Source organism: Megalobrama amblycephala, linkage group LG13 (assembly GCF_018812025.1).
Source record: "Megalobrama amblycephala isolate DHTTF-2021 linkage group LG13, ASM1881202v1, whole genome shotgun sequence".
In the NCBI taxonomy this organism is placed as follows: Eukaryota; Metazoa; Chordata; class Actinopteri; order Cypriniformes; family Xenocyprididae; genus Megalobrama; species Megalobrama amblycephala.
The window spans coordinates 39040238-39055011 of NC_063056.1; the positions used below are offsets into that span (position 1 = coordinate 39040238).

The following is a 14774-nucleotide window of genomic DNA, read 5'->3' on the forward strand; positions in this document are numbered from 1 at the left end:
TCATCTCACAGCTGCAAAGCAGAAGAGAAAAGACACAATTTAGCTTATTTTAAACCATTTTAATACAAATGATATTGCAAGCAAAACAATCTGAGTGAAAACAAATTGCGATTGTACTTGAACAATTCAGCACAGAAATCAAGTAGCAATTGTGACAAGTTACATTTTCACACTTACAGCATTATATAACACTAAATTTCAATACTGGAGTCACCAGGTTGCGTTGCCAGTGCCACTGTTAGCTTGTTAGCCTGTTAGCTTCACTTCCTGTCACCTGCCATAACCTTCATCTGATTGATTTTTGAAGGCATCATAAACATATTATTCGCTACCTTTGATATCCCACAGTCCTGTTAAATATTTCGGGAACATGCTAATTTTTCTTAAAGAAACAAATTGCTGTAAACTGAGGGAACTTGGTACATTACTAAAATATTAAAGGTTAAAAATAACAACAGAGCTCAAACTATCAAATTCAATTATTTATTTTCACATAGTAATCAACAAAACCTTAGCTCTATACAAACATTTACGAACAACTGCATATAAGGCAGAATCCACATGTAGGCTATAAATAAAACATTTTCCTGAGTTAATGAAAAAGGGAAGTCTCAGTTTGTTGATGTATTTAATTCACTGGTGCTTAATAATATATATATTTTGTTTTATTTGACTAAAACCAGGTAATTTATATTTAGATAAATTACCGTTTTTGTTACCTGTTTTATTGGCGTCTTTCCACGAATGAGACCGGACGATTACATGAAACATAAGACATTTCAGTAAGTTGTATCTTTCAACATACCTTCTGACCGTGCATTTATGTTTGTGTTTGAACCCCCTCTACAGGCAAAAAAGCTAAAGATGATAAATCTGTCAGCGCAACTCAAGGCCACAAGAGGGCGCTGTAGGTGCATACAGTCTTTCCCATGCAACATGGACTTTCTCATTGTTCAACATTTTTGTTTGTTTGCATGTGTCAGACAGCTAACATCAGTAACTCCCACAATACTTTTCAATTGTTTTGCCACTACAAAAAGTATTTGCATAAGGTGACAAATTTGATATCACTATTGAGATAATGGAAGGCCATTATTAAAAAAAATCAAATTTTACCACTTCCTTCCATACAATTAATGTTGCTTTATCAATATAAGTTTGTATGTGTATGCTTTATCAATGTAAGTTTAATGTAGATTAACTTTCTTGGTCTGTTCCATCTGGTTGATTAGGTGTTGTATACTGACTGTATACTTGTATGTGTTCATGTTAGGCTATATACCAACTTCATGTAAAGCGTCCTTGGGTTCTTGAAAGGCGCTAAATAAATAAAACATATTATTATTATTAATATCAGTGATGTGTAGTGGTGTTCTGAAATGAGGAGGCAAAGTCCTTACAGTTTATTTATATACTTATTTAAAAATCAAATGCAAATTTGTGCCCGTTACTCTTAATGTTGTCACATTTTTCCCGTTAAATGAACATTACATTACATCAAAAAATAAACCAAATACCATTTTATTTTGTATATTTACAATGCCAATATAAGTAGGCCAATGTTCTATTTATTAAAACCAAGTCAGTCTCATCAGTTTAGTGTTTTAAGCATTTTTACATTTATTCCAAAATAATAACTAAAGGCAGTAAGAAGTTGAACAATATATTTTATTTATGTATTGATGTTCAGCTGTTCTTTTTAATAGTAAACTTACATCAGTCATGCTCAGAAACACCGTCTGTCACAGACACGAAAATTAATTTCACCAAGCTGATTGCTCACTAAAACCCCCCGCAGTCACCATGTTTTTTTAGGTCTTTTCAAGTTTGATTTTGACGTGACATAAAGCTGTGATATCTAAGCGGGTGAGCTGTTTACTTACTTTTTAATTTTCTGTGAGGTAAGAGGAGGCACTAGAGACGCAGACTCCCGCTGTAACTTCACCTGCGGGTGTCGCTGTTGGACAGTGTTCTTTTAGAAAAACGAGTGTCTTGTACAGTTATATTGCAGCCATTTGCTAAAATCATTTAAGTTCATTTTTTTCCTCATTAATGTACACACAGCACCCCATATTGACAGAAAAACACAGAATTGTTGACATTTTTGCAGATTTATTAAAAAAGAAAAACTGAAATATCACATGGTCCTAAGTATTCAGACCCTTTGCTCAGTATTTAGTAGAAGCACCCTTTTGATCTAATACAGCCATGAGTCTTTTTGGCGAAAGATGCAAGTTTTTCACACCTGGATTTGGGGATCCTCTGCCATTCCTCCTTGCAGATCCTCTCCAGTTCTGTCAGGTTGGATGGTAAACGTTGGTGGACAGCCATTTTTAGGTCTCTCCAGAGATGCTCAATTGGGTTTAAGTCAGGGCTCTGGCTGGGCCATTCAAGAACAGTCACAGAGTTGTTGTGAAGCCACTCCTTCGTTATTTTAGCTGTGTGCTTAGGGTCATTGTCTTGTTGGAAGGTAAACCTTCGGCCCAGTCTGAGGTCCTGAGCACTCTGGAGAAGGTTTTCATCCAGGATATCCCTGTACTTGGCCGCATTCATCTTTCCCTCGATTGCAACCAGTCGTCCTGTCCCTGCAGCTGAAAAACACCCCCACAGCATGATGCTGCCACCACCATGCTTCACTGTTGGGACTGTATTGGACAGGTGATGAGCAGCGCCTGGTTTTCTCCACACATACCGCTTAGAAATTAAGGCCAAAATGTTCTATCTTGGTCTCATCAGACCAGAGAATCTTATTTCTCACCATCTTGGCAAACTCCATGCGGTCTTTCATGTGTCTTGCACTGAGGAGAGGCTTCCCTCGGGCCACTCTGCCATAAAGCCCTGACTGGTGGAGGGCTGAAGTGATGGTTGACTTTCTACAACTTTCTCCCATCTCCCGACTGCATCTCTGGAGCTCAGCCACAGTGATCTTTGGGTTCTTCTTTACCTCTCTCGCCAAGGCTCTTCTCCCCCGATAGCTCAGTTTGGCCGGATGGCCAGAGGAAAGGAATGGGTGGTCTGCGTTAAACATTGGTCCAAATGAACGAGTTTCGACGACGGCACCGGTGGCTGCAGCCGCTTTGGTTCCTTCCTCATTGACTTCAACAAAGGCTTTATGAATCACATGCTTCAGCACCAGGTCTTTGTTGGAGGACATGCCTGAAAATGCCTGTGTCAAAAACATCCTCCATTCCCATGCTGATCAGAAGACTCTTCATGTCGTATTTTTCCTCCATCTTGAAGCTGGGCAGAGAGATTTCAACTTCCTCTAGAATCATCTTGCTGGGTTTGGTCCACTCCATGAGCTTCTCGTAGGTCAGTGCCTTTTCAAGCTGGATAAGACAGTCATGTTAATGTATGTTTTACATAAAAATTGAATAATTTTTTTTAAAACCATATGAAACTAACATGAATACAAAGAACTTGTATTTGCCATTAACCAGTAATAAAAACAACACACCATTTACAAGCTTAAAAATAAAGGGTTCTTTATTGGCATCGACGGTTCCATTGAAGAACCTTTAACATCCATGGAACCTTTCCATTGCACAAAAAGTTCTTTATAGTAGGAAAAGGTTCTTCAGATCATTATTCACACTAAGAAAAACAAAAAACAAAACAAAAACAAAATGGCTCTTCTGTTGCATTGCTGCAAAAACTCCCTCTTGGAGCCTATTTTTAACACTCTATGGTATGCAATATGATATCAATGAGGAAAAAAATATTTTTGTTGTTTTTCCTTCTTAAAAATTGGAGTTAAAATCAAAGTTATCATATCCATCTTCATCCTCATCTCCATCTTCTCTCTCACCCTCACTCTCTCCCTGATGGACTGTCACTATGATTTCTTCTTCATCATCACAGTATGACCCCTCATCATCATCATCATCATCATCATCAACTGGCAGTGTCACCTGTGTTTTATACCTTTTTAAAGTGCTATAGAAAATGTGCGGATCATAATATATGCAGATATAGTATGTGAATTAGTATTCTTATAAGTGCATTACAAACTCATGTGAAAATGCAAATATATTTAGATAATTCTAACTCTTTTCCGTACAAATATAATACATTTGTATTCAAACCTATTATGCCTGTATGTCTTTATGCGATTCCATTATGGTACAATGTTGCCTTGCGGCAACACACAGTTTGTTGTTATTTTCTCTAAAACATTTGATGATATATAATGTAAAGTTCTTGAAAATACTTCTTTACTTGCCAGTGAAGGTGACTCGTATTTTTTGTGGATGATTAAATGGATACAAACAAGTGAAAAAAGCACTTTTTATAGGAGAAAATATGGAGCCATGTGCACATGTGCTGAAACAGGACACAAAATGGACCCCTGTTGGTCATGTTTTGGTGTTTTTTGCACTTTTATTGATTTGTATTTGAGTTCTTCCATTCAGAGATATGTTTGATCAATCAATTGGTGCCTTATTTTATTAAAAACAAACTAAAATAGAGCATGTTGCCTGGAGGCAACACCGTATAGAGGGTGTTAAAAGTGTTTACTAGCAGAATCTGTGCTGTCTCACCTTCTGAAGGCCAGTGGTGTCGTCTTCCATCTCGTTAGGAAGGATGATCAACATACTGAGATTCTTCCCAACATACAGCAGCTCCAGAACCTGACTGTTCATCTCTGGGATGAAGGCCAGAGGAAACTGATCCTTTTGTTGCATCATCTTCACTGGTTTAGTTCAATTCTGCCAAACATCAATGGAAACACATTATAACCTCTCATATTTCATGACTGTTGCTGCACAAACAATTAAAAATACTGTAGAAAAAACAAGAGCATGAAATTTAAACCTGATTAATCTTAAACTGCGCATCTCTGGTGGCTTCCTTTGGGAATTTTTTCTCCCAGTTTCCCTTGAAGTAGATGGCGTTCACCAAGACCAGATTAAATTTTTATATATATATATATATATATATATATATATATAAATTTTGAATTCTGAATTGACTGGCCATAAAAAAATATGCTTAAGTGTGAGATCATCACCTGAATCATCTGAGCTGCTGTGTTTCCTCTTGCACCGAGCGACACCATGGCCAGAGCCGAGGAGATGCTGACAGGAGAGTAGAACACATTTCCTGATGCGTTTCCTCCGCTGATCTTCTTGAACAGGTTGAGGGAGAACTGAGTGTTTGCTGCAGACAAAGCCTCCATTTTCACAAGCTAGAAAAAATGTCAGTAGGTGGACATGCCTTCAACATCATGACACACAATTTAGTTCTATTAGATCTGTTTTAATCAACAAATTTTATTACTGTGTGGGTTACCATTTAAATTGCATGCATAAAAGTACCTCAGAAAGCATTACCTAGAGTAATCGGCAGAACGATGAAGCTTCAGTGTGTCCGTCTGTCCAAGGTGAATGAAGCGATGGTTATGTGTGTCAGTCTAATAAATGCTGCCTCACCCTAAAACGGCCAGTCTTTTGGCCAAATCAGCTTGTAACATCCCATGTTATTCATGAATAATTATTTCTCTAGTATGAAAGACTTTTTTACACATTTAATTTCAGCCAGGATGTTGTAAAATAATTTTGATCTGTTAGTTTTCTGGTCATTTATGATTATTTTAGATAAGAAGTGAGTCCAATCTATACATTTTTTTGAGACTGTAACATCTAGCTGATTAAATATTTTAGACGTGAGCAAAACTAGAATTATATTCATGGACTGTGTGTGAGAGAGTATGATTTAATGCTAAATTGACATATATTAGGCTCTGAAAATACAAACTTTTATTTTAGATGTGATTAATAGTGATTAATCTAATTGACAGTACTAGTCAAAGTCTAATTTCATGCAATTTTTTTTGCCATTCACGCTTTCTAAATATGATCGGATCCCAATTGGATATGCAAAAAAAAAAAAAAAAAAAAAAAAAAGATTTGGACTGACAGTCTGAACAAGGCTTTTAAAACTCTGTATTGTGGCCACATATAAATGCTAAATTGTTAAAGAAAAAGTTAACAGAAGGAAAACAAAGACATAAAACATTTTTGAAGGCTTGAAACATTTTATATAAAGGTAATTGTTTTACAAAGTTCAGGATTAACCACTGACTTCCATAGTAGGAAAAAAAATATTCAATGGCTACCGTCAACTGTCTGGTTACCAACATTCTTTACAATATTTTCTTTTGTGTTCAAACAAAGAAAGAAACTCACACAGGTTTTGAACGACATGAGGGTGAGTAATTAATGACAGAATTTTTTTGTGTGAACTAACCCTTTAATGTTACAGATTTTCTTGTTAAACAGGCTCTGATTATTTGGCCTTTTTGGACATTTGACAAGTCATCCATTTCACACATGGCTTGTACTAAACACTACTGAAAACCACTTATATGGCACTCATATACAAACTAGAGAATTTAAAAAAAAAGATAATTGCAATGTTTGTTTTTCACTGTAGACAACACAAATGATATTAACCCCTATAATAATAGGTGTTCACATTATTTTGCCCAACCTCTGTTTTTTATTTCATATGTCACATCAGAACACCAAATATAGCACAGAAAAAATACAAGTTATATATTCTGTACAGCGTGTAACAACGTAGAATTTGAAGAGCTGCTGCATTCAGTGCAGCAGGAAGTAGGAGAACAGAGAACAGCAGAGGAACAGGAAGCTCTGGGTGACACTCTGAGCACCGTTATACATGGTGTTCAGGGTGACACTGTTATTACCGTTATACGTGGAGTTCAGGGTGATAGTGTTATTAACGTTATGTGTGATGTTCTGGGTGACAGTGTTATTACCGTTATACGTGGAGTTCAGGGTGACACTGTTATTACCGTTATACGTGGAGTTCAGGGTGACACTGTTATTACCGTTATACATGGTGTTCAGGGTGACACTGTTATTACCGTTATACGTGGAGTTCAGGGTGACACTGTTATTACCGTTATACGTGGAGTTCAGGGTGACGCTGTTATTACCATTATATGTGGAGTTCAGGGTGACGCTTGTATTGGCAGCACCGTTACACAGGTTTCCCTCGCAACATCCGATGACCGTATCATTACTAACCGATGTTGAGAAATCACAAAAATATTTAGAGACACAGCCTTTTAAAACAACTGACTGGTTTCCGGAAGCCTCTGATGAAAAGAAAGAAAACAAAGGTTAGTCTGAGCTTTACTCGTCTTCTTTGTTCAGTCTTCTTCCTTTTCCAGATTCTCACCTGTTTGTGTGAAGCAGTAGTCATCACTCCCTGAACAGTTCAATTTTGTTGTGCAGTTCTGCCCATCACAAGAGAAACATGTCTTTCCATTGGTGACATTAGAGGGATCTACAGGAGGAAGAAAAGTATTTTTTATATGTTATTTTCTGTACAAAATACAAAATATAATCACCATTCTTTGTCACTGCTCCATTCAGTTAATACACGGCAAACAAGAAACACTCTGTATTTTATTTCCTGATTGAATGTCCTTCAGAAGAACTTTAGTGTTGACTTTAAAGAAGATAGTCATTTGATTAGGAAAGCACAATACCTGGAGAATCGTGTTCGTTACACCGGTCTGTGTTACAGCAGTAGGAAGTCATCTTTAAAACCCCTGTGTTCTTGGACCCATTTTTACAGTCATCAGCACAACGTCTAAACTTAGTAATATTACCTAAAAATAGGAAAAATACAGGAAAGACCAGTTCAACGGCACATTATTTTGATAGAAATTTTATTTGTGTGTGTGTGTGTGTATATATATATATATATATATATATATATATATATAGAAACACTGGTAAATATACTGTTATACTGTTATATAAACACTGATAAATCAAAGAGGATTTTTCTGATGAATTAGCAAGGCCACATTGCTACTAATATTTTGTAGTTTTATCATATACTGACATCCATCATAATAACACTGGTGGTAAAGATGAAACCACATGATAAATCAAAGTTCATCACAAGAAGCTTTTCAACAAGTGGAGATAAATTCTAATATATAGAGGGTGCACAGTGTCAAACAGCCATGGCCAAAACTATTGGCAGTGACAAATTTTGTGTTTCGCAAAGTGCTGCTTCAGTATTTCTATATTATTTTTTCATATGTTTTTTGTGGTATATTGGAAAACAATAAGCATTTCATAAGTTTTAAAAGCGATTCAGAGTGCATTTCTATACAGCAGTTTCTCTTATAATATACATTTTAATTTTGCATTATCAACATGAAACCTGTTTCAACACACAGTTAAGGACACATATGTATACACAATATATACTGTATCAATATAATAATGTACACACACACACACACACACACACACACACACACACACACACACACACACATATATTAGGCTCTGAAAATACAAACTTTTATTTTAGATGTGATTAATAGTGATTAATCTATTTGACAGTACTAGTCAAAGTCTAATTTCATGCAATTTTTTTTGCCATTCACACTTTCTAAATATGATCGGATCCCAATTGGATATGCAAAAAAAAACAAACAAACAAAAAAAAGATTTGGACTGACAGTCTGAACAAGGCTTTTAAAACTCTGTATTGTGGCCACTTATAAGTGTCACACAGTATGGTTTTGGGAAACACACATAGACAATGGAGCTCCAATCAAAAGGACATTAATTAACAAATGCAGGAGATCAACATACATGGCACAACATAGATGTGAAATAATTATATAACTAAGATGACAACCGACCAAGACTGAGGAAGAACACAGGGAATATATTCATGTCAGACAAAGGGGCAAACAAGGCTAATTAACAAGGGACACCTGAGACTAATGAACTCAATCAGGGTAACTAAGGGAACAAACAAGGGTGGAAAAACTGAGAACAAAGTGACCAGGGAAACAAACACAGAACATTGACATTACTCCCCCCTCCCAAGGCACGACCACGCGCCTCAAAAAAGTCCAACCGGGGAGGGAGGGTGGGTACTGGAGGCTCCCCATCCTGAGCCACACCCTTACCAGCCTCCAGAGCAGCGCCAAGGGGGGGGGTCAGACAGTTCGGGGGCCATGGGGGGGTCAGGCAGTTCGGGGGCCCAGAGTGTCACCGTTAACTCAGGGGGCCATGGTGGTGCAGCCTCCGTGGCCTCGGCTCCTATGGCCACGGGTATATGGTGCCCCCCCAAAAATTATTGGGAGGAGCTACGGGTCTCTGGGCTGGAGCGGGGTCTGGAGCAGGCTCGCAGACTGGAGCGGAGTCTGTAGTGGACTCAGGGACTGGAGCAAAGTCTGGAACTGACTCAGGGACTGGAGCGGAGTCTGGGGTTGACACGGGGACTGGAGGCCTCTCTGGACTCGGGACAGGAACTGGAGCCCTTTTTGGAGGGTGGAGGGTGTCGCCTCTGGACGGAGGTGGGTGTCGCCACGGGACGAAGGTGGGTGTCGCCTCGGGGACTCGGGGCGAAGGTGGGTGTCAACTCTGGACTCAGGACGAAGGAGGGTGTTGCCTCGGGACGAAGGAGGGAGTCGCCTCTGGACGAAGGAGGGAGTCACCTCTGGACTCGGGACGAAGGAGGGTGTCGCCTCGGGACGACGGTGGGTGTCGCCTCAGGACTTGGGACGAAGGTGGGTGTCGCCTCTGGACTCGGGACGAAGGAGGGAGTCACCTCAGGACGAAGGTGGGTGTCGCCTCTGGACTCGGGACGAAGGAGGGTGTCGCCTCGGGATGAAGGAGGGAGTCACCTCAGGATGAAGGTGGGTGTCGCCTCTGGACTCGGGACGAAGGAGGGTGTCGCCTCGGGATGAAGGAGGGAGTCGCCTCTGGACTCGGGAGGAAGGAGGGAGTCGCCTCTGGACTCGGGAGGAAGGAGGGAGTCGCCTCTGGACGAAGGTGGGTGTCGCCTCGGGACGAAGGAGGGAGTCGCCTCTGCACGAAGGAGGGAGTCGCTTCTGGACTCGGGACGAAGGAGGGAGTCGCCTCTGGACTCGGGATGAAGGAGGGAGTTGCCTTGGGTACTCGGTACGAAGGAGGGAGTCGCTTCTGGACGAAGGAAAGAGTCACCTCAGGACGAAGGAGGGTGTCGCCTCGGGATGAAGGAAGGAGTCACCTCTGGACTCGGGACGAAGGAGGGTGTCGCCCTTTAGGACTTGGGACGAAGGAGGGAGTCGCCTCTGGACTCGGGACGAAGGAGGGAGTCACCTCAGGATGAAGGTGGGTGTCGCCTCTGGACTCGGGACGAAGGAGGGTGTCGCCTCGGGATGAAGGAGGGAGTCGCCTCGGGGCGAAGGAGGGAGTCGCCTCTGGACTCGGGACGAAGGAGGAGGTCGCCTCTGGACGAAGGAGGGATTCGCCTCTGGACGAAGGAGGGATTCGCCTCTGGACGAAGGAGGGAGTCGCCTCTGGACGAAGGAGGGATTCGCCTCTGGACGAAGGAGGGAGTCGCTTCTGGACTCGGGACGAAGGAGGGAGTCGCCTCTGGACTCGGGACGAAGGAGGGAGTCGCTTTGGGTACTCGGGACGAAGGAGGGGGTCGCCTCTGGACTCGGGACGAAGGAGGGAGTCGCCTTGGGTACTCGGTAAGAAGGAGGGAGTCACCTCTGGACTAAGGAGGGAGTCGCCTCTGGATGAAGGAGGGAGTCGCTTCTGGACTCGGGACGAAGGAGGGAGTCGCCTCTGGACTCGGGACGAAGGAGGGAGTCGCTTTGGGTACTCGGGACGAAGGAGGGAGTCGCCTCTGGACTCGGGACGACGGAGGGTGTCGCCTTGGGTACTCGGTACGAAGGAGGGAGTCGCCTCTGGACGAAGGAGGGATTCGCCTCTGGACGAAGGAGGGATTCGCCTCTGGACGAAGGAGGGAGTCGCCTCTGGACTCGGAACGAAGTGAGTTACAGTGGTCAAGACATGAGGTTATAAAAGCATAAACTTTTGGGGTGAGAGCAGGCCACAGTCGGGTAATATTACGAAAGTGGTAAAATGCAGTCTTGGAAATAGTTTATGTAACTGAAATGTAAGTGAAGGATCAAATGTAACACCCAGATTTTTAATAGTTTGAGATGGAATTAATAAAGCCCCATCAATTTAAAAACTCAGTGTTGGGGAAAGTTACTTTTAAAAGTAATGCATTACAATATTGTGTTACTCCCTAAAAAATTAACTGCGTTACTTAGTTACACACTGACTCACAACCGCTCCTACTGAATACCAACCTACTCCATACTGATACAATGCAGAACCCGGCAAACAACTCCCTTTCATGACGTAAAATGACACGTTGTTAAAAAAAGCAGTTTTCAAATGGTCACTTTTTCTACTAAATTTGTGCCCTCATGTCCTGTAAAACATTTTTTAAATCCTGCATTAACTTTTCATGGTATTTTCGTACAAGGTTTTATATTTATTTCGAAAAAAAAAAACCTGCAATGTGCTCTTTAAGTGTTTATTTTAATTATTATTAATGTATTTTATATTTAAGACATATTCTTTTTTTAGCAGACTCAAATAAATTAAGTTCACAGTACTAACACTGTATAAATATTAGTTTTAAAACTTAATGATTTGAGGCAGTCAGTTTCCCCAAATGAAATGAGTTAACTTCCATGGTATTATTATGGTAATATTCCATAAGGAAGATTACAGTAGGAGAGCTATACATTAACTGTAAACTACTGGCAACCACTGCTGCCGATATTTTACTGTTATTTTACAGCACAAATTTTGAAGGGAACTGTTAACAAATTAACATTTTTTTTCTGTAGCATTTTAAAGTCTTTTACAGTTAAAGTACAGTTAATATATTATATAAACATATATTATAAATTTAGCATTTCATTTTAAAATATTTTTTAACACAAATACTGCTGTTAGCATAATCTGATAGCAAAACAATTTAAAAAGCTGTAATCTATCCATCAGTCAAATTTAACAGTAAATTTGAATTTATCATACTGGACTTACCATATTGTGACACTTCTGTAGAACTCTCACACTGAGATCCATTGGAGCATGTTTGTACCGTTTGATTTGTACAAGTACCGTTCAGACTTGTACCGTTCAGACTTGTGCAATTATAACAGATGAGAGAGTGTCCTTCAGGAATAAAACAGATACAGTGAGACATCAATGATATTTGTACATGAAAACATTACAAACACCATTTGTCTTTTTTACCTGCAGTGAAAAGAATGAACAGAAGAAAAACTGAGATTTGCAGATCCATCTTTGATCTGGAGGTGAATGAAATGACGTTTCTTTTTGAGTGTCTAATTTATAGCGTACCTGAAGGGGAGGGTCTTCATGAGAAAATGAAAAGGGGAGGGTCTTCATGAGAAAATGAAAGTTACACATTTCTTGGAGCAGAAACCTCATCTTACATAATTTACTAGCAAGTTTGAATAAAATACAAATTTCCAACCTTCTTAAAGAGATAGTTAACCCAAAAATGAAAATTCTGTCAACTTTATTCACCCTCATGTAATTCAAAACCCAACTCAAAGCATGATTTCTTTCTTAGGACACAAAAGTAGATATTTTGAATAATGTCTTTGTGTTTTGTGTGTGTGTTTTTGTCCATTAATGGAATGCCAGTGGGATTCATTGTTGTTTGGGCATAAACATTCTTTAAAATAAAATTTTGTGTTCTGCAGAAGAGAGAAAACCATACTTCAGTTTAAGAATGCTTTATGCAGGGCTCGACATTAACGCTTGTCTGCTTGTCCAGGACAAGTGGATTTTTTGAAAATGGCCAAGTGAAAGAGAATTTTACCTGATTAAAACAAGTAAAAAAAAATCACCAGGGAAGCATTGAAATGTACTGCCTGTGTCTTTGTGAGAGACTTTCGTGGAGAAACCAAAACAAATGAGCACAACAACACACATAAAGAAACTCATAGAAGAAACATACTGAGGTAAAAATTCAAAATGTTCACCAACGAAAATAGTTCCAAACAAACATCACAGCAGAACTACTGTGCAAGTATTTTGTTACTGAATGATTTAGTGTTTTGAATGAATCGGTTGAATGAATGATTCAATGGTTCACTCATTAAGTCACATGTCGCCACCTACTGGCAGTTTAGATTCATGTTTAAAAGTATTGTATTTTTTTCAACATTTCTTATTTGTATATTCAAAAAATTATTTAATTCAATTCAATTCAATTCAATTCAATTTTATTTATAAAGCACATTTAAAATCAGCCTGAGCTGGCCAAAGTGCTGTACATAGAGTTAAACGAAAAGGAAAAAGAAGAACATAAATAAAAAAGAACACATACAAATTGTCAACAATTAAAAGCACAGGAAAAGAGATGTGTTTTTAGCATGGATTTAAATTCAGCAAAAGTAGAAGCAGTTCTGACTGGTGGTGGCAAGCTATTCCACAGCTCCCCTGCATTGCAGACGAGATCGTGGTACCAGCAAAAGATTTAAAACTTTAATCTCATAACATTATTTACTGCAGTTGTAATTTTGCATTTTAAATTAGTTAATTTGATTGTAACAGCCCTAAAGTGTCTTATAATTTAATTTATTGATCAAATGTAAAATTTGACATGAAAGGTAACACATACATTTATTAAAATTAAAAAATGTGCATTTAAGGTAAATAACACCCTGGGGTAAATATAGAAAAAGTGCAGATTTTCAAGGTTTGATGTCAAGCCCTGCTTTGGTTATTACCTACATTCAGTTGTAAGCTATTGAGAAACAATATTTATTTTTTTCATTTTTTGAGTGAATGAGTGCATTTATTAACATTTCTTTAAACATGCCAGTAATAGGCAATAGGCTAATTTCCAAATGTTGTCCTTTGTCCAGTTGTTAAGAACCATAAAAAACATTAAAATGTACAACTATAAATACAAACAAACTGTACAGACAAAATAAAAAGAGAAAATTAAATAATTTTCTATGATCTTTTGCATATTTACAATGTATTGTTCCAACTAAATAAAATGTTTACAATAGGTATGACCTACACCTACATTAAACATCCTTTTTAAACAACTCAGATCCGGCTCACACCTGACATGCCGCACGGAATGATGACACTTGGGTGCTTCGCTCCTGTTGAGAGGCTGCTCACTGCAGAGCTAGACGTTCATCTCCCCCTCTCTGGTAATGGGTGGAGCTTGAGGGTCATACTACACCATAACCCTATCTATAACCCATTAGATCCACAGAGGTGGAGCTGGAGTAGGTCAAACTCCATCCTTTACGTTCAGAGAGGGGGATCTGGATGTCATTTGGCTCTGCAGTGAGCGCCACTTGTTCCTGTTTGCCAGATCTGGACCACAAGCAGGCCACAGCAATGCCACTTGCTGTGGCAAAAGCAAAGCAAATAAACCAGAGCTGGACCTTATCTGAGCCACAGCATCTTGTGTTTAAACTGTAAACATCTAGGAAATAAACTATGGCCCTTTGGGTGTTTATGAACTGGATCTCCATCTCCATTTCATCTTGGAAACTGCACGACAATACAGTAAAAAGTGATCACTGAAACAGGCACATATTTCCGTTCATTTTTTAACTGCATCAGGTACAAAAATTTCTTTAACACAAGGGAGCAAGGCAGGCAGAGACAAGGAAGTGAAGGATATTTAAAATGAACAGGAACCATGCAAAATGAAGGGCAAGAACACAAATAAATACAGCAAACAGTGTGGCTTATATATACAGAGAAAACTAGATGAACAAGACACTGGTGTAAACAATCAGGCAATTAACAAGAGGGAAACCAAAACAAAGTCTGGGACACACCAAGCAGACTTCAAAGAACTAGCAGCAACAAAAACTAATGCTGTTGTCGCCTTGTGTTGGCTGCGTC

The 14774-nt window shown here is 39.3% G+C and overlaps 1 protein-coding gene and 1 pseudogene across 1 annotated transcript; both read right to left on the reverse strand.

The window, feature by feature from the left end:
• Window positions 1–5179, reverse strand: LOC125280824 (annotated as a pseudogene).
• Window positions 5180–5928: 749 nt separating this feature from the next.
• LOC125244032 (putative uncharacterized protein DDB_G0282133) lies at window positions 5929–12214 on the reverse strand. The gene is made up of 5 exons (XM_048153947.1): window positions 12120–12214; window positions 11907–12038; window positions 7523–7645; window positions 7210–7317; window positions 5929–7126 (listed from the first exon to the last, which is right to left on the reverse strand). Exons 1-5 carry the CDS (start codon window positions 12166–12168, stop codon window positions 6606–6608), a joined length of 933 nt encoding a protein of 310 aa, XP_048009904.1. The 5' UTR covers window positions 12169–12214; the 3' UTR covers window positions 5929–6605.
• Between the last annotated feature and the right edge of the window lie 2560 nt (window positions 12215–14774).